General features: G+C 32.0%; 2 protein-coding genes across 4 annotated transcripts; one reads left to right on the top strand and one right to left on the bottom strand.

Moving 5' to 3' along the window:
- Positions 1-1219: 1219 nt before the first annotated feature.
- On the bottom strand, positions 1220-15243 carry LOC106109006 (transmembrane protein 198). Its single transcript, XM_013290392.1, has 10 exons — positions 14958-15243; positions 14236-14453; positions 14003-14113; positions 13772-13923; positions 9017-9089; positions 7135-7226; positions 6238-6382; positions 5588-5724; positions 4559-4745; positions 1220-3862 (listed from the first exon to the last, which is right to left on the bottom strand). Exons 2-9 carry the CDS (start codon positions 14414-14416, stop codon positions 4560-4562), a joined length of 1077 nt encoding a protein of 358 aa, XP_013145846.1. The 5' UTR covers positions 14417-14453; positions 14958-15243; the 3' UTR covers positions 1220-3862; position 4559.
- Positions 15244-15697: 454 nt separating this feature from the next.
- Positions 15698-21961, top strand: LOC106109005 (protein DDI1 homolog 2-like). 3 transcript variants are annotated; one of them, XM_013290390.1, is made up of 12 exons: positions 15699-15926; positions 15993-16296; positions 16512-16718; positions 16804-16870; positions 17445-17603; positions 18131-18229; positions 18587-18749; positions 18975-19164; positions 20263-20322; positions 20398-20478; positions 20798-20892; positions 21077-21961. In XM_013290390.1, exons 2-12 carry the CDS (start codon positions 16035-16037, stop codon positions 21155-21157), a joined length of 1464 nt encoding a protein of 487 aa, XP_013145844.1. In that variant the 5' UTR covers positions 15699-15926; positions 15993-16034; the 3' UTR covers positions 21158-21961. The 3 variants fall into 3 exon arrangements, with proteins under 3 accessions (XP_013145845.1, XP_013145844.1, XP_013145843.1); XM_013290391.1 differs by having other exon boundaries at positions 15698-16296; positions 20401-20478; XM_013290389.1 differs by having other exon boundaries at positions 15700-16296.
- Positions 21962-22504: the final 543 nt, after the last annotated feature.

Genomic DNA, 22504 nt, shown 5'->3' with positions numbered 1-22504 from the left:
TATATTATAAATTGATTTGATATAACCCTAATTATTGTACTGTTCCGATCTGATCATGGAAACTTACTTTTTTTAATGGCAAAAATGTCGGTAACAGTGTAAAGGTTAAATTTTTTATCAACACTTTTTATCGAAAACTAGAACTACAATAACAAATTCTATTATTAACTTTTAGTGCTATTATATTTTATTTTCAATTATTAATGGCTTGTACGTTATTGTAATTGCTTATTTTTATAGTTTTATTAAACTTTTTAAGGCAATAATTTTGTCAAAAAACTGGCAGACATAATTTTGGATGAGTTACCTCAATGATTCTAGTCATACAAATTGACATTAAACAATTTGTACGTATCGTGTGCGTGATTATTCCAAAAAATAAAAAAAAAACATACAGACGAATTGAGTACCTCCTTCTTTTGGGAAGTCGGTCAAAAAGAGAGAACTAATGGTATAATTGGTAAGAAACAGAAAAGTAAGATGAGTTGATGCTATGAAAAATAAATGTTATTGTAATCTTTCTAGTCGTGTAACTGAATTAAAATATCTTCATCCCTTTTATTCTCTAAGAAAAGAGAGAGAGAGCATATGCTGTAAAGAATTACAGTTGTTCCCGTAGTGGGAACATTTGGACTCTTAGAGATGACATTCGGTTAACAAGCTTATTGAATTCGAGAAAGGCTAGGCCTAGATAAGGTCCTCATTGGCTAGATTATCTAAACAGAAATTTAAATAGCAACTGATGTTGAAAAATCGGTTAATAACCCAATATAGAGTTGATATCTTAGGAAATATTTATTTATTTTAATACTTATTTTTACTAGGATCAGCTGACAGGATTTTATTTAGTCAATACATTTAGTGATAATGGTTGCATATAGAATACGATTCTATTATTAATTATTGCAGAATTATCTTGAATAGTTTGATAGGTTTTTTTATGAAAAGTGAACTTCAACATTAGAATTTCTCTTCTGGGCAGCTCGTGCAATGTTCCGATCATGAAAACAATAATAAATTGCAAGTGCAAATGCGGTAATATAGGCTGGCAATACCTTGTGCATAACATATTACTATCTCATAAATATCTTTGTAAAAAACAGAGATAGCAATGTTTTTGTACAAGTATGCTATGAAAGCATCAAGTTAAGAATTTTAAACGTACGAGGGTGACGGAGATAAATGATTTCTAGTTGATGGTGAAAAAAAAAACAAAGTAATGAGGTAAATAATCATATTAATATAAAGGGTACAAATTTCTAATCACGTGCAAATAAAAATAACAATAAAAATAACATTGAATAATTCTAATAGGAAAGCGAAACAGGATAATGACTGATATAAACTATATGACTCTTAAATCATTAAATAAACAGATTTAAATACGAGAAGTTATTCAAAAAGGTTATGATTTTTAAATATTTCAAAGAACATTTAAATATCAAATATTTGAATAATAAACATTATATCTAAGAGGCCTGTGGCATGAGTGAAATATAATCATACATAGTTATTAAGAAATTGATTACAATGAGAATTATAAATACAGCGTAAAAATAATCCGGAATACATAACGTAAGACTAGACATTGAGCGGCTGAATGGATAGAGCATACATCAAAATTAATTCCTCGAACTTCCACCACAAAAGTCCTACTCTAGATAAGTCTATTTTATAACTATAATATATACAAAGTGTACGTTGCAACTTGATTTCCCTTCATTGATTAACACCACATTTTTTTATAAAACTCCTCTTACATCTAAATGACCAGTTTACTGGCAAAAGAATTCCTTGATCTTGCTACAAAAGAGTTACAAGACATTTAAGTTTCCGTCAATCAACAATTATAAATAATTTAGAAGTCCCTTTCTTGGGCAAATGCCTCATCCATATTTGATCATAAAACTATTTTACCGCGATATTCATTATAGATTAACCAAAAAAAAATCACCGCCTGGGGGCGCTTCAACCGATTTTTTTATTACATCACTTTGTAATGTGCACAAAAAAAAATATTTCACATTTTCCCCCGCAATACAACGAGAGTTTTACTATATCTGGTCAGGCTATAACCTCAAACAATTACTGTGAGACAGTTTCTATTAACTCAATAAAATTATTTTAAATACGAAAATGGTTTATAAATAGCAAAAATAAATTTTCATTAAACATATCAGGGAATAAATATAAATACTGGAGATGTAACGAATATTGAGTATTCAAATATTCGGAAACTATTTAAATATTGTTCGTTATCCGTAAAATATAAACTAAGGTTTAAAATTAAGGAAATGCTGTAAGGATGTTCGATGTTTTGCCGAGATTTGTAATACACGTTTATAATGCCTTTAACACACAAGCATGTTAATCTAAAACATTAAGTGAAATAAATACAAAAGTAAAATATTTTCAACAATATTGTAAAATAAATTTGTATTTATTTATAAAAAAAAACCATTTGCAATTTCGACAAAAATTTATACAGCGAATGTTTAAACTATTTCTATTTTTTTTTTAATAATGACATTATTATAACAAGAACATCTATCGATCATCCCCACATTGTGCTATTTGCAATAAACAACTAAAATAAACTTTGGCCAAAATTAAAAAATATATATATCACACGCAACAGAATGTACAAAAAACCCGACCGTTGCAGATATTTCTTAACAAGTATTTGCATTTAATGCTGTTCTGTATTTGTGCGTTTATGGAATGTTAGCTGCCATCATAACCTTAAATTTGACTAAATTAACAATACGGTCGGGTAAATAATTTTTATCCAGAATAAAACTTTCTTAATAAAAAAAAAACAAATGCTTAGCATTGACATTAGCGACCGTAAAAATAACTACCAAACATTTAACTGAAATATAATTGTATTAAAAAAATTAACATGTTTTCCACCGAATTTAACGGTTATATTTAAAACATTTTATACTCTTTTTAAGAGCTGACCCGTCAATCAGATGGCCCTTCTTGAAACTTCTAGAAGCTTAATTGTTATGAGACCAGAAGGAAAAAAACGGCAAGCAATGCCACGGAACTATTATTAAACAATTATTCCATTATAAAATATGTTTATAAATGAAATAAAAGGATATTGTTAACATAAATTAATGAAGGGTACTTTGTATGGTCAAACTTACAAGTACAAATTCTCGCTATATCTTTCGCTAATTAAAATTATAAACAATTTAATAATAATTTCAGAGCGTACTCTTTTATATGGGGTCCAATAATTCAACGTACAAATGAACATACATTTGAATTTGTTCATCACAATTTGAGGAGTTCAAGACCAAAAAACACCAACAATCATGTAATGATCTTAAGAAATTTTATAAGAGCTACACGTAAATGGCAGTGAATAATTAAAATATTATCACAAATAAAATATAAACATTCCTATTTTACGAATACTAATTTAATTGATGGGGTCGTAAGACATCAGACAGTTTGCAAATGTACGTTATCAGAACAATTGGTTATTTTTTAATTATTTTTTTTTAATTTCATTATAAAGTAATTTTCAATACAATGACATATGATTATAAAATTTAAAACATTTTTTATTCGTATTATTTTGGGATTATCATTTAAATAACTTGAATAAATCGTTATATAGAAATCGTAACTTAGTCTACTTAATATTTGGCAATAGATTAAATTAAACAAACCTAGGCCTTGAACCCCACGTTATACAATAATCCAATGGCGTAATAAGAAATCCAAATAGAATATAAATATACCATTGAAATACTTAATTACAATTAGAATACGATTGGGTCGTTATAAGGTAATACTGAATGAAATTAAATCTTCACAGCTGCGTATCTCCATAGAAACTCCCTTTCTGAAACAGAAAATATATTTGTAATGAGAATTCTATTAATATTGATTTATCTTTTTTGAAATAATTAAAAAAGAGTGTAACGTCTTTATAAAAGGTTTTAAAGAAGAATTACTACTAATTATTTTACTTTCTATTAATTGTATTAAGTGATCATAATTGTTTATATGGTTGTTCTTTTTTGTTTGTTTGCAAACTGATGGGCACTTTTGATGGGAGCAATGCGGCCGACAAGTACAGACTGAAGACTGAAAATTAGCTTTACTTATGGGTAATGTAGTATACTGCAAGACAATGTATCCGTAAACAAAGGATGGCAATAAAGAGGTTTTTATTTATTTATTTTATTTCATAACAGTTGTGTGCAACACGAATGGATATAATATGAAATGAGTATATTAGAGGAAGTTTGAGAGTAGCCCCAATAGTAGAGAAGGTAAGGAGTAAAAGGTTAGTGTGGTATGGGCATGTTATGAGAAGGGATGAGTCGCATGTGACAAGGATGTTAGTTATGAATGTGGAGGGGTACATCGGTAGAGGTAGACCTAGAAAGAGATGGATGGATTGCGTGAAAGGTGACCTGATCAAGAAGGGAGTGATGACTGAGATGACGTAAGATAGCGTTATGTGGAGCACAAAAACCTATTGTGCCGACCCTACGGGAGTAGGATAATGAGGGAGATTATAAGTGTTGTATACCTTAATGCGCTGCTCGTATCTGATTGAGATCATCATCGGAGTCTGTATGTGGCGCGTGCTCGGAGCCAGCGACGACAGTAAGATGTGTAGAGTCGCTCTGCAGCGTGCTGCACTCGCCGCCAGCGCCACTGGCACCGCCACTCCAGTTGCCGCACTGAGCCTTCTTCTGCAACGCTTGCACGTACGACTGGAATACGTAGAATCGTAACATTACTAATATTATAAATGCGAAAGTTTAGATGGATGTATATTTGTTAGAGTTTGTAGCCTAAATGGCTGAGCGGATCTAGATGAAATTTGGTATAGACGTATATCATAGTATGGAAGAACACATTGGCTACTTTTGTTTTGTTTCAATGCCATCCGAACGAAGTCGCGGGCGAAAGTTAAATCGTTAATAAGTGAGGTTACGACTTATTATAATAGTACAAAAAGCAAAAACTTAGATGGATAGATGTTTATTAGTATTTGTAGCCTAAACTGCTGAATGGATCTCGATGAATTTGGCATAGATGTAGAAAATAATCTGTAGGAACTCGCAGGATACTTATTTTTTTAATTCTCGCAGAATATGTAACGACACGAGTCAGTAATATTATAAATGAACGAATCTCTATAAAATGCAGAACACAGGTTACTTATTAAGTATTGTTTTTTATTCCTTACGTACGAAATCGCCAGTAAAAGCTAGTTGTATTAGTCTAAAATGATATTTAACAGACATTCCGGAGTGATCGCTGTTACACTCAATAATGTCTTTCATTACCCTACCTAATGTAGACGCAGTATTGTACCATCAAGAGATCGTAACTAATCTTAACGAAAATCCCATTTAAACATTTTATGTCTGTGTCTGTCTGTCGCGTTTGTTCCGAGTAATCTCTGAAACGGCTGGTCCGATTTCGACCGAACTTTCACTCAAGGGTAGTTAAGACGGGCATATTATAGGCTACTTTTTATCTTAATATTGAGTCAAGTTGCGGGCAATAGCTAGTTTGAATATATAATTCTAGGAAAATGTTAACTCACTTGTGAGATGACGTCACCATGCGCGGTGCGAACTTGGTACAGATATCTGTATTTGCGCTGCTTCATCTCAGCTCGTTGCTCGCGTGTCACCGGCCGCGCTTGTTGCGCCTTCAGTCGGCGCTTCTGAGCACTTATACCTGCCATATATAAAATATTACCGTTTAATGATCAAAGAAGACAGATAACAAATACATATTACATCCCGCTTATTCTCTTTGAAAGTCACAGTTAAATCTCTCTTCTACAAGATCTCTCTTCTCATTTAACCAGAACCTCTAATTTTCAAGACCAGCGTCTAACTCTCTGTTTCACCATCTCACATAAATGCATCGTACAAATAATACTATTATAAATGCGAAAGACGGATGTTTGTAAGAGTTTGTAACTCAATCGGCTGAAAGGATTTCGATGAAATTTGATAAATGTAGTCTGTGTGTGTAAGAACATAGGGAATGTGTCTGGAAGAACATAGGGTACTTACATTTGTTTTTTTTTTTTGTAAATAGTAGATGAATCGCATGTAAATGAGGAAGGGTAGATCTAGGAAGAGATACATGAAAGGAAGAGAGGCAGAATTGTCGGAAGACAGATCTAGATAAGGAAAACCTGGTGGTCTGACACATAAGTGGAACAAGAACAAAATGACTTACTCTGCTCATGGTATATTCCAGTAGCGGTGAGCGCGCATTGAGCAGTGAGGCCAACTATGGCGGCGGCCGGCCACGCGGCAAGCGTCAGCCAAGAGAGCCGGCACGGTGGAGGTACCGCCGGCTCCAGCTTAGCGCGCTCCCATAGCTAACAAAATAATATACGTAAACATTAACATTACATACATTTTTAAAATAAATACAGCCCTGGCAAATCCTTCTCAATTGTATAAAACAATAAAGAACATTTCTTTTAAATATCTACTCATTGTGACTACGACATAATTGAATATTCATAATTGTTACGTTATAAAATACTTGATTCTGTCTAGAAGTTAATTGTACTAGTACATAAATTATAAATAAAATCTTTGAAACCTTAAAAACGTGTATATTGAAATGAAAACACAAAATAATTTCGATGCATATAAATAAAATATCACGCCAGAAAAGGTTTCCAACCTCAAAAAGGTTGCCGACCTCTCTCCTAGACGACTATCGAACAGATTAATATTGTTACGCTGTTTCATTTTAGTGCTACTGATATTTGCACGTGTATGTAATTACAGAAAACAAAATCAATATGTACATACATGGAAATCTATCCATATATGTAAATCTGATCCACGATTCCCTAAGGCAATGCACTCTAACGCGGTCGCATAGATTGTCTATGGAAATGAAACAAATGACGCACTGCCCAGATATCTATCGATATTTAATAACTAAAAGCTTCGCTCTGCCAGTAATTGAAATAGTACATTTTAATTGGGGTTTCTACCTTTGAGCATACTATGAAATTTATCTATATTTATAGGAAGGACCACAAGAAGGTGAAGCTTCCATAATACAACCTATAAAAACTTTTCTTAGATATATGTATAGGTCAATAAAACTTACCCATTTAAGCATCATCATCCTTTCGAAGAAGTAATCAAGGGTTGTAGCTATCACCGCACCTCCGTAAACACTTGTGCCGAATATTGTCAACACTGGAAACATAACAAAGACATTTATGAGTGTAAATTATATAACAGTAAATCGCAAAACCTGTATTAAAACAATATTCCCATCCTTCATTGTCTTTGAATAAACTGAGCTAACAATAGTGTTCGTAACAAGTGACACAATTTAAAATTCACGCATTCGATCTTATACAATGTTACAGCAAAACATAATTGACGTTATACAAAGATGTAGTCAACTTTCTGTACACACAAATATAAATTATCGAAGAAACTAATATTTGAAAAGAGAAAAAGACATTTTTATTCAATTTCCGAATTTAACTATTTTAAAAAAAGAGTTTTTGCATCGCGGCGAATTCATTGATGCGTGATACGAGACTTACATATTGATTTTTCTTATTTATAGAAAAACACGTATACAAAAATAACATAATAGAACCCACATCATTTATATTAAAAGCAATTTCTTAGATATTTCTTTACAATTCTATTTCTGAATTTGTTCAACAACGTATATAAAATTTGAAGCCGTCGTTGAAAATAACTTCTACTTTTCCGAATAGATTTTAATCCTCTTACGCTTCGATTCGCCGAAGAGTGTCTGCCGATGCTTTTAAAAACGCTATTCTTAGTATCCATTTTAATATAATAGACAAGAGGAATCGCAAGTCTACTCATTTTATCGAAATATTAATTTTAATAATAGTTTATTGATTTTATTAAGAATATTTCACGGGAATCATTTATTATGGATCATTTGATTCATCAAGTAAAAGTAACTTCGCATCTTCATGCAATTATAGAAAAAGAAAGTCATGCTATTATACCGTTCTACAGTTTGACAAAGGCCTTTGTGACAAAACTCTTCCAGGTTTTGTGTTTCAAAGAATCGCTTTAGAAATAAACTTCGCAATGCGAAGCAATGCTATTATTAAATACCAAGATTGTCATCCTCAGTGAATCCGTACTACGTCGCCGTAGTCTAGTCTTCAAGTGGCAATCAAACTAGTTTCCTTTGTGTTAAGGTTTCATCTTGGCTTTAATTAAATACGCATCAAAATCTCAACAGATGTAGAAAACATTTTAAAATTTTTCAGGATAAATTGCAATGTAGATATTTTATATTTCTTTTAAATTCAAATATTACTATCTCACTAATCTTACTTCTTACTAATATTAGATAGATAATGGATGGATGGATGGATGGATGGATGGATGGATGGATTGTCGGATGGATTGTTGGATGGATGGATGGATGGATTGTCGGATGGATGGATAGATGGATTGTTGGATGGATGGATGTTTGTTAGAGTTAGTGGCCTAAACGCCTGAATGGGTATCGATGAAATTTGGCATAGATGTAGACGATAGTCTGGAAGAACACATAAGCTTTTCACTTTTGTTTCTTATTCAATTCCACGCTGACGGAGTCGCGGGAGAAAGCTAGTTTAATATAATATCTACCAAAAGGACGAACATTTCATTATTTCTATAAGTAAGGTGTAATCTAGTGCGAAAATACTTTTTCAAAAATGCGGTCGCTAAAGATTATTCCGACTAATTAGTTTAATTGAAGTAACTTCCTAGTTTACACAGAGTAATCGCTTTACATAAATATTTTCAAACATATGACGACTATTAGAAATATTTATTTTTGGAACAATAAAAATTGTTTTGCTATACTCGTACATCTAATATTTACATTGACATCAATTACAATAGTCTACTATGCAATTAGTGAATTATATTTAAACAACATTGAATTACGTATCATTACGGTAACAGATTCATCGTTAATTTTACCGATAGCTTACCTTTTTTCCAATACAAGTTGATGACGGCGAAGAAAATTCCGGAACAAAGCAACGCTACCACACACAACCAATACTGGAACAAAAAAGAAATATCATTAATTCTATGGTCATAACACAAACGAATGAGGGAAATGTGCTTTGCTTTGAATGCGACAATCAGAATTACGAAAGGTACGCTTTCATGATTAAGGACACGTAACAAAAATATAAAATGTGAAGATCGAAAGGAATTTACAAGTTGGCATACCATAATAATGACAACTAATTAAAGTTAGATAATAATAAACGAACATGTACGAAATAACTGTTAGGAATAGTGTGTCGCCAAATCGATATACATGAGTCCAGCTTTCGCGCTAAACGTGGACATTTTACTGTTGAAACAGTTTAACGATACAAGTTAAACAAAAGCTTTAACGGTGCATGATATTCAGTTGACGTCACCCTTTGACAATTAGATGTCCTCTCAATTTTACAACGAAAAATGGATATGCAGCTTCATTTCGACGAAATATTGTCTCGTCGAAAAGCCTTTGATGTCGCAACAAATAAATTCGCATTTGAAAATGTATTCGTAAGTTGCAAATGGACTTTTGTCTCACAGCAAAATTGCATTTTATTGTAATACACGCTACACTTTACATAAAAAACAGATTTATACGAATATTGGAAAAGGGAAGATATCTATTGTTGTATATAACGATTAAACTAAGAAATATAATTGACCGATTTTAGAATCGACGTCGGAAACACGAACATCTCACATATGGTTATTGTGAGAAATATGCTAGTTCACACTTCACATACAATTTTGTAAAACATTTTTTTATACCATCATTATTATAGATCTTGGAATGAAAAGAAACATCATGTAGAATCGTGGATGTGTTGTAAAAGTGTAATATAATTTATTATTAACTGCTTGCAATATACTGAGAACATCAACCATCGCATATTGATTTATTACAATACAAGAAAGTAGGTCTCTGCTATTTCCTAACTCAATCATTTCATTTGTAAGACGTCTCTCGGTAGTTTTTTCTACTAGTTCAATTAACTGAGATTTAAAATAACTAGTTTACGCTATGAATAAAATTCGAATACAAGTCAATTCACATCATAGTTGATAAAAATATAATTCATGGTCAACCGATGAATGTACTCGAATGGGCTCGTTACGAGATTTCCCCCCGATAGATTCATACTCTATTTAAAGTGTACGCGGCCCCATTGCAAGCACCAATAAACATTGCACTTCGCATTGTACGATAATACAGACCTACCATTATATACACAACTAATAAGTGAACTAACAATATCAAAGGAATCACGGTTCGTATTGACGCATTTACGTAAAGCGTTGAATAAACTACGTTATTTTAATGGAACAGTGTACAAATCATGTGTAAACATCGTGCGTACTTTCACAAATAGCTTTCACTGCCATTTTTATGTCAGCTTGGGCAGTAGGGAAAATGCGTTACTTAATTTAAGTACAAGATAATAGTTATCTTCGTGTACTCTGAGTGATGGTATTGTGATTTATAGAACTTAATGTCTATATCAATGCATCCGAATGAAAACTTCAGTTCAGGTACCATTCGTTTTTCAAACATTCGCCAGCAGCGCATAAATATTCCTAAAAGTATTCCAATCTCAAACTTTATAGAAGCATTTATAAATTTCGCGTTTGCGAATTTAAGCCAGCGATGCTTATGATATCATCTGCATTACCAACAGGTCTTGTATACGAATCGATTTTGATGAAATTCGAGTTCCGTAGATATTTACAATACAATCTTTATCATGTATGAAATTATAATGAATGTTTCCAACAATGTACAAAAAGGAATTTAAAACGTGTGCAAACTTAGCATACGGATGTACAGCGATCATGAATTTAATCTCGACATATTATAGTCGGACAAACTTATCTGTCTCCAAGCCGTTGTCTGAACGTAAATTGGCTGTCGTTTAGTTATGTTAGAAAGTATATAACTTAATACTGATGAATAAATACAGTCATTCAAAATAACACACACGATTTGATACTACAACTGCAGTACGACAAGGACAAGACAAGGAACTTGTGGCACATTTTTTTTTCATTGACAGATCGGTTCAATTTAGTTTCAATTACACCCACGGGGTCAGATAAGTTGATCGGACTATAACACGCATAAACATTTATAAAGTATTATATATTGCACGTCTCGTGAGATAAACACGTGTGCACATCACTCAACAAACATTGCTTGCACAGATAAACATATTTCGCAATCAATAGTGTTTCAAGGCCTTAAATTAACTAATTGCATAGAAGTTTTGATGATTCTTATTAATTGCAGTAATTATATAAGCACAGCTCTAATTTTAAATGATATTTAAAACTCGCTTACGCAGATACGAAATACGCATATAATTGTACAAATTTATAATTTCAAATATTGGAAGTACACTTTTTTTTAATGAAGAAAAGAAAAACTCAATTGACTCTACATTAATTAATTTTTGTCTGTTTTCAAAATATGAGGATGGATATGTGTTAGAAAGTATCTCAACAGCTTAACTGATATCGCTAAAATATGTCACAGATGTAGAACATAGACTGGAAGAATTTATGTACTACCAATTGTTTTTTATTCCGCGCAGATTGAATAGGGTGTACAGCTAGTTATGAAATAAAGTGGAATGAAATATTTTGATCATAAACTACGAAAACAGGCAGGTTTATGGTTAAGGTATGTGAGTTAAGGATAAATCGTTCTTTTATCTGTTTCAAGAAAATATTACGACGATATGTATTTTCAAAATATTAATATTTTGTATTCTTTATTTAGAACAACTTACGAGTCAATGTGTTCACATGCACAGGATGAAAACAAATCATAACAAAGATTGGCAGTACATCGAAAATTGAGCATTTAACACGCACACATGCAATTGAGGTCGGGTATTATGTTGTTAAACTCGCGTGGATTACTCTCTATTGATTTAATACACCCACTGATCAATTTTGATGCCAACTATTACATTTAGTTTCGAGTATTACAATTTAATTTTACTATAATTATCATACTTCTTAGTATCATAAATGCGAAAGTTTAAATGGATGGATGGTTTTCCGTTAGATTTTGTAGCTTAAATCTCTATGCGATTTGGAATAGATGTAGAGGATAGTCTAGAAGAACACATAGGCCACTTACTTTTTTAATTCGGTGTCGCGGGCGAAAGCCAGTATCAATATAAAATTGAAAAAAAAATAACCAATAAGATCCTAAAATGTCTATAAACTTTACAGCTATTTTAAAAAAATACATTAATCCCAAGGTTATATGCAAGATCAAGGTAAGAAATTATGAAGTCAAGATCAAATTTTTCACATATCTCACAGGTTTATTATGAAAAAAGTTACAAATTAGAATGCAAGTCATAAAACAAAAGAGAAAAATAAACCTTGATACAATACATATGTAGGTATTTTATATAAACCTTACGAAACAGGCTGCGCCCGATTCACGTGTGTCAACTGAGTAGTTTTTACTACTTTACGGTTACGTAGATTTATTTCTTCATAATTTCTCGGTATAAAACGTGCCTGATTATGAGCTTTGCAAACTTTCGATTTCTAGCAATTAAAGGCTTACCGTCTAAAAAGTTTCTTTTCATAGAACTTTTTTCTTAAAGTTTTAAGACTTCGTCTACGCGGAATTTAACAAAACCTTACTAAGAAGCCTTCGGAGCTATTTCAGTCAACTTTTAAAAAATAACACCGTCCGCGGGTAATTAAAAAACTTAATAGCCTGTTGTTCCAGCTTATAGATTACATCTACGCCTATATGTAGTCTGTGGAGCGCTTGGAAGATATGTTAAGACAAACATCTATCGAAGCTTTCGCTTTTATAATATTAGTAGGAATTGAGAAGTAGTTTTCATACAGACATTTAAAAACATTTGAATAAATTAAGTGTATTTAAATATCTTTGGTCTTATGTTTAAAAGTTGAACAATTAGAATATACTTTTTTCATACCCGAAATGCCTTATTCATGTAACTAAATTTTCTGTCAAATGCTTATCGTTATCAATGTTAACCTACTACAAAGACGTATTTGAGCAACAATAGATTTGAGTACATTGAACGTTTGAATAGATGTTTTTCAATAAACAATGAAGCTACATTTATAACTTTGGGTAATTTTTTGTCTGCAAGACCTATTCAAGCGTACTATTTCAACATCGCAAGTAGGACGAAACAAATCAAGGTTGTTTAATATTGATCAGAAGAATTGATACATTACAACATTACATGTGTATATGGTATGTTATACAAACACATGTTTTATCATAGTTCCTATAAAAAAATACATTTAGAGTGTTTGTACACCTTTGACTAAACACTTAAGGCCTGCTTTGATTCCTATGAGCATTTATGGAGGTGCGCACACTACTCCATTTTTAGTTTTGCAACTAAACAGTTGATTTAGCTGCAAACAATCGAAAATCGTACAACAGTTGTGCGATAGTTTAGTCACAGGTGTGTCCCCACTCTCATCCTTTAACACAAAACCTTGAAACCTTTAAAACATCATACAAATGTAAATAAACATTTCTTTTCTAAAATAACGTAAAATATGTGTGTCAAAAACATAACACTCATTTCTCAATTATTAAATCACCAAATTATGAGAATTTTAAACATGTTGAAATTTAACCTTAAGCAATAAAATAAGTCAAGGCCTTATGCAGTACTTACCGAAACAGGTCTGCTATCTAAGAAGTGGTCATATATTGCCAATCCAGCAATGGCTAACAGAAGACCAGTGTGGAATCCAGTCATGAAGAGGCCCACATACTGTATCAACATTGTAATCAGTCCAAAGAGTAGCCCAGCACACAGCGCCACTCCTACAAATAAAAGAACTTATTAATTCACAGAGTAAATTTAATCATCAAAATAAAGATATGTTGTTTAAAAGTTACATACCAACATTGCCATAAGGAGGCATTAGATATTCTTGCAAGCAAATCAGGTAAACAATCGCAGAACCAAATGTAAACCCAGTTAAGAACATGCTTGCTTTAAAGCATCTATACCCTGTAACAAATGATTATTTAAATATATTTAAAGATACATACTTTTCATTATTTCATTCAAAAAATTATGAATATGATAATTCTTAAAAATTGTAAATAAAAGTTATACCAATATGAACTTACCAAACAATGTATACACAATCCCAAAGACAATATACATTGCACAAATAACACTGATGATAGGATCATAGTTGTAATCAATCAAAGTGCAAAATGATCCTTCAATATGGGGACCATTGTATTTGACTGTCATATTGGGTGGACCTCTTGTCACCTGGGGCACTAATTGACCTACTGAGGACATCTTGTGTACATGTACTCTTCACTCACTTTATATAATTCTGCAACAAAACACAACTGCATTGGTCTGGACATTCAAAAATAATGACAAATATTGCATGTTTCATAAGTCTTAAGAAATTGCTACCTCAAGCAAATAATATAGACTAGGTAAATTACCATAAAAGGTAATTTTCAAAGTAATTGATTCACTTTGTTTATCGTTCTTGAATGTTAAAGAATATTTTTTATGTGTTATCTTTTCATATCTAATCAGATGTTGCATGTAAATGCACAAAAACCAGATCAACAGAAAGCACATGGTTCTTGTAGGAATTTAAATAGCAAACGAGAGAAATAATTATCATACGTGTAACCAACTCAAATTAGTGTGTCTGATTTCGACGCAACGACGAGATTGAAACACTAAAACCTACTTTCACCATTGTTCTAAAAATATTACTTTGAAACTTCCTACTGAATGTAAACATGTAATCTATGAAGGAAAAAAAACTATGTACTAACAAAAACATGTTAGACTAAATATAACATTTTATAATACTTACCATTATATGCCAAAGTTCCTAATTCACATCGTAACAATTTTGTTCAAAAATAATATGCTAAATATTTTAACGACACAAACCACCACGGTCAAATCACCACTTCAAAAATGAGATCATCTTAGGCATTGATAAACACTCAATTGATCAACTTGCTCGCCAGACACTGATTGATAACAATCGCAACTTCTCAACTGAATTAATAACAAAGATGTCCCTGAGTTGCCATCTCAGTAATAAATGTTGTCTATTCTAGACTCCGACTTCCTATTAACGGATAGGCTATAAGCCCTAATACTTTGTGCTTTTTAGATTCGCCATTTTGGCGCTAACGGTAATAGTTGACAAGGGTGGTGAGAATTCGAACTAATAATTGAGATAGAATTAACTGTCAGTAATGTCAACAGGCGCGTTTAACTCGGAGCAAAACAAAAACTGTCAGTTCCAAGCAGCAACCTATCCGATCTGATAGAGTTTTAGACTTTTCGGTGTTATAGTTTTTTCACCAATAATTTAAATAACATGCTTTTTAAAGCGCATTTTAGTATTTTTTTATAAACAGTTGTATAAATTATTGTCCTCGTAATAGACAATAAACTTTAATTAAGACATGTTCAGTAAATGATCATATTAACTGCGAGAAAGTTTTAAGCCATTGGCCAGACAGTTTCGTGTAATCAAATGTAATGTCTAGTTCACACTTAGCCAGCACAGTTGGCGAGGAGCGATCACGAAATAGACTGGGTTTCAACTGGCAATTGTGAGTCCATACAGCCGATGACTGGACTGCGTTACTGGCCAACTGTACAGGCCAAAGCCAAGTGTGAACCGGGCATAACTCACAACTCACAAATCGCAAAGTGAAGCTACCTTGCAAATTTACAAAAAAAAATGTACTTTGTGTATCCAGCGGCTCGAAGAGAAATGTTATTTGTGCTCCGTTTATTGCTGAAACCTATTGTGATATAAAACGTTCGTGTACTATAAAATGTTTTAGGCCGTCATTGCTTAAATATAAATAACACAAAACGTTTACAGAGGTCTTACGAAGAAAAGAACGCGATATCAAAGAATTTCACGATGAAAGTTACTGTAACTACGCTAACAGACGAAATTTTCGTCATTGATGTTTCTGAAGATCTGGAATTGGAGAATTTTAAAGCATTCTGTGAAATAGAATCCGGTTTTCGAGCAAAGGACATAATCCTGAACTTCAACGGCCAACCGCTGTTGGACGACAAGAAGTCTCTAAGGGACCATGGTATAAACGATGGAGATGTCATCGTTCTACTTCACATGCTGCAATCTTCTTCCAGTCTCAACGTCAATGACGCCAGTCAAGGTATGCACCTTTGTTTCACTTTGAGAAAATTGCAGTGTCATGTTTCTTGTTGACTTACTTAACGTCATCAATGTGCAACAATCGGTAAACTGTTTACTGCAATTAAAGCGGCTGCGTAAAAATTAAAAATATAAATGACATTTTGTTGCTGTCAAAAAAAAATATTTGTTTTGATTGGATTTTTTTTGATAAATTTGGTGATTATTTGTTTTCAGCATTGCCTGCAGGTTTAGCCAACCTTGATTTTAGCAGTATACAAGTTCCACCTGCTGTTGCTAGTAGCTCAATGGCTGCAAGAAACAATCCAGTTGAGGAAGACCCCCGTTTAATAAGAGAAATGTTTCTTGCCAAACCTGATGAGCTAGCATTACTCAAACAAAATAATCCACGATTGGCAGACGCCTTGCTTAGTGGAAACCTTGGTAAGTTTCCTATTTGAATACATCTTATTACACTTTTAAATTACTTGTGCGGTGAATATCATAAATACAAATATTTTTTTTCTAGATACCTTTGCTTCTGTTCTTCGGGAACAATTGTCGGCAAGGACCGAGCGTCAACAGCAAAGAATAAGGTAATCTGGTAGTCAAATTACTTTATTATTTATTCTCAAACTCTATTCAAGTGTGCTATGAGCATTATTGAATGTTTTGTGTTATATTTCAATAGAGTTTGAAAATGTTATCATGATTTGGAATCACTAGGAAATAATTAATTCTGAAAGCAAGCAGTAGCATAAATAAGTTTGAGAATCTCAGTTTTATAATAACTTTGTGGTATATTTTGCTTGATTAGTATGCTCATATTACAGCAATATAAATATCAAAGTACGTAGTGTCAATTTCATACACAGTTTAGCAGGTTTTGTGCCGCTTACTAGGAATATGAACAAAGGAACTTTTTGATGATTCACATATTTCAAGGTGGCATTGAACATGTTATTGTCAGCACAGTGAAAGACAATATTTTTGGTTCTTATTTGAACATTGCTCATTTATGTATAAACAGTTGACAGTAAAGAATTTCCCTCTTCTTTTTGATATGAAGAATTAATTTGTACCAATAAATAAAAGGCTTGGCAATTGACTAGAAACCGGTTAAATGTCTTTGAATAATTTTTTATATATAATTAAATTTTACTTTAACAGGATGATGAATTCCGATCCATTTGATACTGAAGCACAAAGAATGATTGCGGAAGAGATACGACAGAAGAATATTGAAGCTAATATGGAAGCAGCTATGGAGTATAATCCGGAGACATTTGGAACTGTTGTGATGTTGTACATCAATTGCCATGTTAATGGGTTCGTGTTATATCTCACTTATTAATATTATAAATGTGAAAGTTGGATGGATGGATGTTTGTTATAGTTAACCGCCTAAATGGCTGAACAGATCGTGATTAAGGTTGGCATATTTAGAGCATAGCCTGGAAGAACTTGGTCTAGGTGAGATAGTGGTCGCTGGCTGGATCGCGGAAGATTGCGCAAGCGTTCCCGTGACCCAGCCACTGGCGGATAGAAGGAACACCGCTGTGTTTTTAGTGGGTATTCCGGCCATTTTCTATCTTCTCGGCCGGCGAGTCCCACATATACCCCTGGTGAAGAGGGGGGGGATGCGTAAATGCATTTTCCCAGCGAGAAAATAAAAGGTGGGATAGTGGTCAAGCGCTGGTTTTGCAATTTAAAAAAAAAAAGAACTCATAGGCTACTATCTGTTTTTTAATTCCACATGGCCAAAAGCTAGTAATGCATTTTTAAAATACAACAGTTACTCTTAGAAGTGTAGTATACAATAGAATAGCTAATGAAAATGGTATTTTTCTTTTCAGGTTTCCTGTTAAAGCATTTATTGATTCAGGTGCCCAAACAACCATTATGTCGGCTGCCTGCGCAGAGAGATGTAATATTATGAGACTTGTTGATACTAGGTAAGCAATGATTACAGGGTATTTTTCTCAGATTTCCCCTGATATCAAAAAAAAGAGTTAAGTAATAATATGATATCAAAAGTAGTGATAATTTAAGTAAACTTTTATTTAAAGCTTGATATATTACTATCTACAGCATAGCAATCCTGCTAAGACAATAAGAAGTTATAGGTTAACGCTAGATAGCTATTACATCATTATCAAACATTTGGCAGTATTGCTTTGTTTAACTTTTTTTTCTATATTTTTATAGTTTCAATAATGTCTTGATCAAACAAATTTGTCTACATATTGGTAAAATTGGATTAAATACATTTAATCAAAACATACCCCATATATGGTTTTTATTATTTATAGATGGGCGGGCATTGCTAAAGGTGTTGGTGTACAACGCATTATAGGGAGAATCCATATGGTTCAAATGAGAATTGAGAAAGACTTCCTAACAACATCATTCTCAGTGCTTGAAGAACAACCAATGGATATGCTCCTTGGCTTGGATATGTTAAAAAGACATCAGGTTAGTTAGTTTTTGTGAATTGTGGAAGGAAAAAAGAGATCTTATTTAACTTTTAGCTTGCTTGTGTAATTTAGCTTGCCGATGAGATATACATGTTGGTTAAATAAATATAAAGTGTTTATAAATGTTAAATTACCTGGCTTACATTAAATAAAATATTATACATGTATTGTTTACATACATGAATACACGAAATGCCTTTAGACATAGTGTTTTTTTTTTCAGTGTAACATTGATTTAAAACGAAACGTGTTACGTATTGGGACTACCGGTACTGAGACACCGTTTCTCCCTGAGTCTGAATTACCAGAATGTGCCCGTTTATCTGGTTATTCTGAAGATGAAATTGTCAACCAATCCACTCGGGCCCATGAGGAACGTCAAATAAAGGAAGCCCTCGAGAAATCCAAACAAGGTGGGAGAGGAAAAAAGAAATAAATGTGACAACTCATTTTTTGTTTTTTACATCTTTATTTAAGCTTTCCTGTGGTCATTGCACAGTTACATGAAATTGTGAATCACTTTTTTAAAGGAAATCATTTTGCACTGCTATCTTTTCTATTGCTTTTTTTATTGAGTTTTGCTAAAATTAGGATAAACGAAATATGTTCAATAAATCTATTTTTACTAACTACTGTTTTGGTTGCAAATTTTTGAGGTAAGAGTGAAAAATAAATTTGTTGCATGTTTATTAAGGCAGTAACAAAGTATAAAAAAATAAAAACAGTACAAGTTATTATTCTTTTTATTTTCTGCTTTTGCATGTGTTTCCTTTCATTATTTTATCAACTAAATGTTTTTTTATCCGCTTGCAACATTCACTCACTGAATTATTCAGATACTATAGTTTTTGAAATGTTTGTAGTGACTAATACTTTTGTATAACCATTTAAATTTACTTCATTTATGTAATACAAGGAGTAAATTGTACATACACGTAATGTAGCTTGAATTTGGGAATGTCCAATCATTTTTTAAGTTCATTATAAAAATCAACTTAACACTACTTGTATATAACAAAAAATGTGTTTAATTCATAACTTTTAAGGTTAATAATTTTATAGTTCAAATAGTTTGGTATATTTAAATTTTATAGAAAAAAAAGCAAGCCTTTTGCTGTCTCAATATGAAAAGACATAAAATATATTAATTTTATTTATTTTGTGTTTAACTACAAGAGTATGCTTCCATGGTAATTTTACAGGTTTACTCTAATGGAATATTTCTCCTCTCATTTACATCGAAGTGTTGGAAAATGTAAGCAATAATCATAATACATATATAAGGAAGTGTTGCAAGATATTTTAGTGTGAAACTTATTAAGAAGATCATCTTTTTTACATCACCACAGTGAATTTATTGCATTTCATTCGTCACCGACCACCAAGGCAATAAAATGGCTTATTTTATTCATACATTTTATTATAATTTATAGTATTGTATTGTATTTAAAAAAATATCTTCATATATTAAATTTTAACCAATAACCTCAATGTTTTTAACAATTTTTCAGAGCAAGCATTTAATAATGCTCAGACATCTACAGGTGTAGGGCAATCGGATAATCAAACTGGTAAGATTGTATAATTTTGCATTGACAGTGAAAATCTATATTTTATTGTTATAAAGAATTTCTAACATGTTTTAGCAGATGCAACGAGGAACCAAACATCAAGACCGGGTCCAAGCTCTCAAGCATCTAACCCAGGACAAGGAAATAAGAGAACCGGTAAGAATTCCATATCATACTAGCTTTTGCTGGCGACTTCGTCCATATGTAATGAAGAAATAATAAAAAATAGCCTATGCTACTCAGCGATAACTTAGCTTTTTAATGGTGAAAGAATTTTAAAAATCGGCCCAGTAGTTTTTGATGTATTTCAATATATACAAAACACACTTACCACTTTATAGTATTAGTATAGATATAGATATATTACACTAGTGAAACATGGCCATAATTGTTATCTCTAGTTGACAATATATTTTAAGTATGAATATAAAAAAGAGTACTTATTAAAAGTTTGTAAAACTATTTTTATTTACAGGACTTGGAAATCCAAGCATGACAATCCTACCAACAGATTTATTCAGTGAAACTGATGTTGAGGAAATTGTTGGCCTAGGGTTCACCAGAGAACAGGTGAATATAATTATTGTAGCCTTTACCATTCAATAATAATTAAGACGAGATTATTACCATTAACTGCTAGCAGTCGTTAATTACCTTAGAATATTTGTATGAGAAAACTACAGTAAAGGGCTTATACCATTCAATAGCGAATGTAACAGTTTGTTTTAGAAATACTAATATGGTATAATTTCAGGCAATTGTTGAGCTGAGAAGATTCAACGGCGATAAAACGCAGGCTACAGTTGCGCTATTCGCCAAATCTTTAAAGTTCTAATATTTATTCCATCGATAAGACTTTTTTTAACATCCTATATATCAATATATAGTATATATTTATACATACTAAGTTTGTGAACAATGCATTATTTACTAAACTGGTTGGTGCAGTAATTTCAAATTTAAGACTGACTTTTAACCCATTCTTCTTCTGGCCTCGGTATGTTCAAGACCGGCATATACATATATATTCTACAAATAGACTATATATATATATTTGAAAGATACTTAATTAATATTTTTATGTATAAGTAATAAAAGCAATAATTTATCACTTTAATAACCAAATAATTATAGTTTAGGAGTATGGTTTGGAAAGTTGTTAGTCGAGAAAGTTAAAAAAAAGATCTTTCATAACACATTGCATAATACTATGAATATTATGAAATATATATTTATTTATATCAGACATAATAAACCTTTATGGTAAGATCAATAATTTTTATATTTTTTTAGTTTTGTACTATTCAGAAATTTATATAGTTTAATTTTCATATACATATAATTAAAACAGGGCTAGCATTAAGTTTTAAAATATTTTGTCATGTATCCTATGTACTGCAGATTGAAAATTCCTATTTCATGAAGATGGCAAGTAAAATTTTAAATGTTGGTTTATATATTTTTATGTAATCGGTTTTAAAAAATAATTTTATCAAATTTTAAAGGGTATAAACATATGGTGTTAAACTAGTAGTACTATTTCAATGTACTTGATGCATTGTATTTAATTAAGATAAGCAAATAAGTGTAAAACAATATGCTTTTATGTCGTGTTTTAAAATAAATTTTTTATTGGGGATTTTGTGTTATTATTTTAAAATAAAATTAAAAACCTGAAATCAAACTGCCGTTCAACTGATCAGTCTCGCTTTGAAACCTATATTGTGTGATAGTTTAGTCAGATGTGCGCCCTGTATTACAAAAAAATACTTCTGAACATTTGAATTCCATATCAGTGTAATAGCAATGGCGAGTATACAAACAGCTGTCAGATGCCAGCTACAGGCATCTTCAAACATTAAGTGGCAAGCAAGTATGGTTACTAGCCTTGCCTTACGCTAGTGCACATATTTGATTTTGTGACAGCAATGGCATGCAAATTAAGGGAGGGTTCGATGGGATTGCACTGACAAGTTTCGTCTTGTACACGCTTGTGAACTGGCATGTAAGTTACTGTTCCATTTTACTGGCACGAGTATGCGCATTGCTCTTGTACCCGGCACGTACCAGTTCTGGCATCTAAGCAACTGTTACATTGCACTTACGACAAGGTACAAGCCCAAAAGGTTTTTTAATTATGAAATGGCAATATTAGAAATAAAATTAAGACGTTTTGTTGCAT

Source organism: Papilio polytes, unplaced genomic scaffold (genome assembly GCF_000836215.1).
Source record: "Papilio polytes unplaced genomic scaffold, Ppol_1.0 DF821388.1, whole genome shotgun sequence".
NCBI classification, from domain to species: Eukaryota; Metazoa; Arthropoda; class Insecta; order Lepidoptera; family Papilionidae; genus Papilio; species Papilio polytes.
This window is presented reverse-complemented; position numbering and strand designations above follow the sequence as displayed.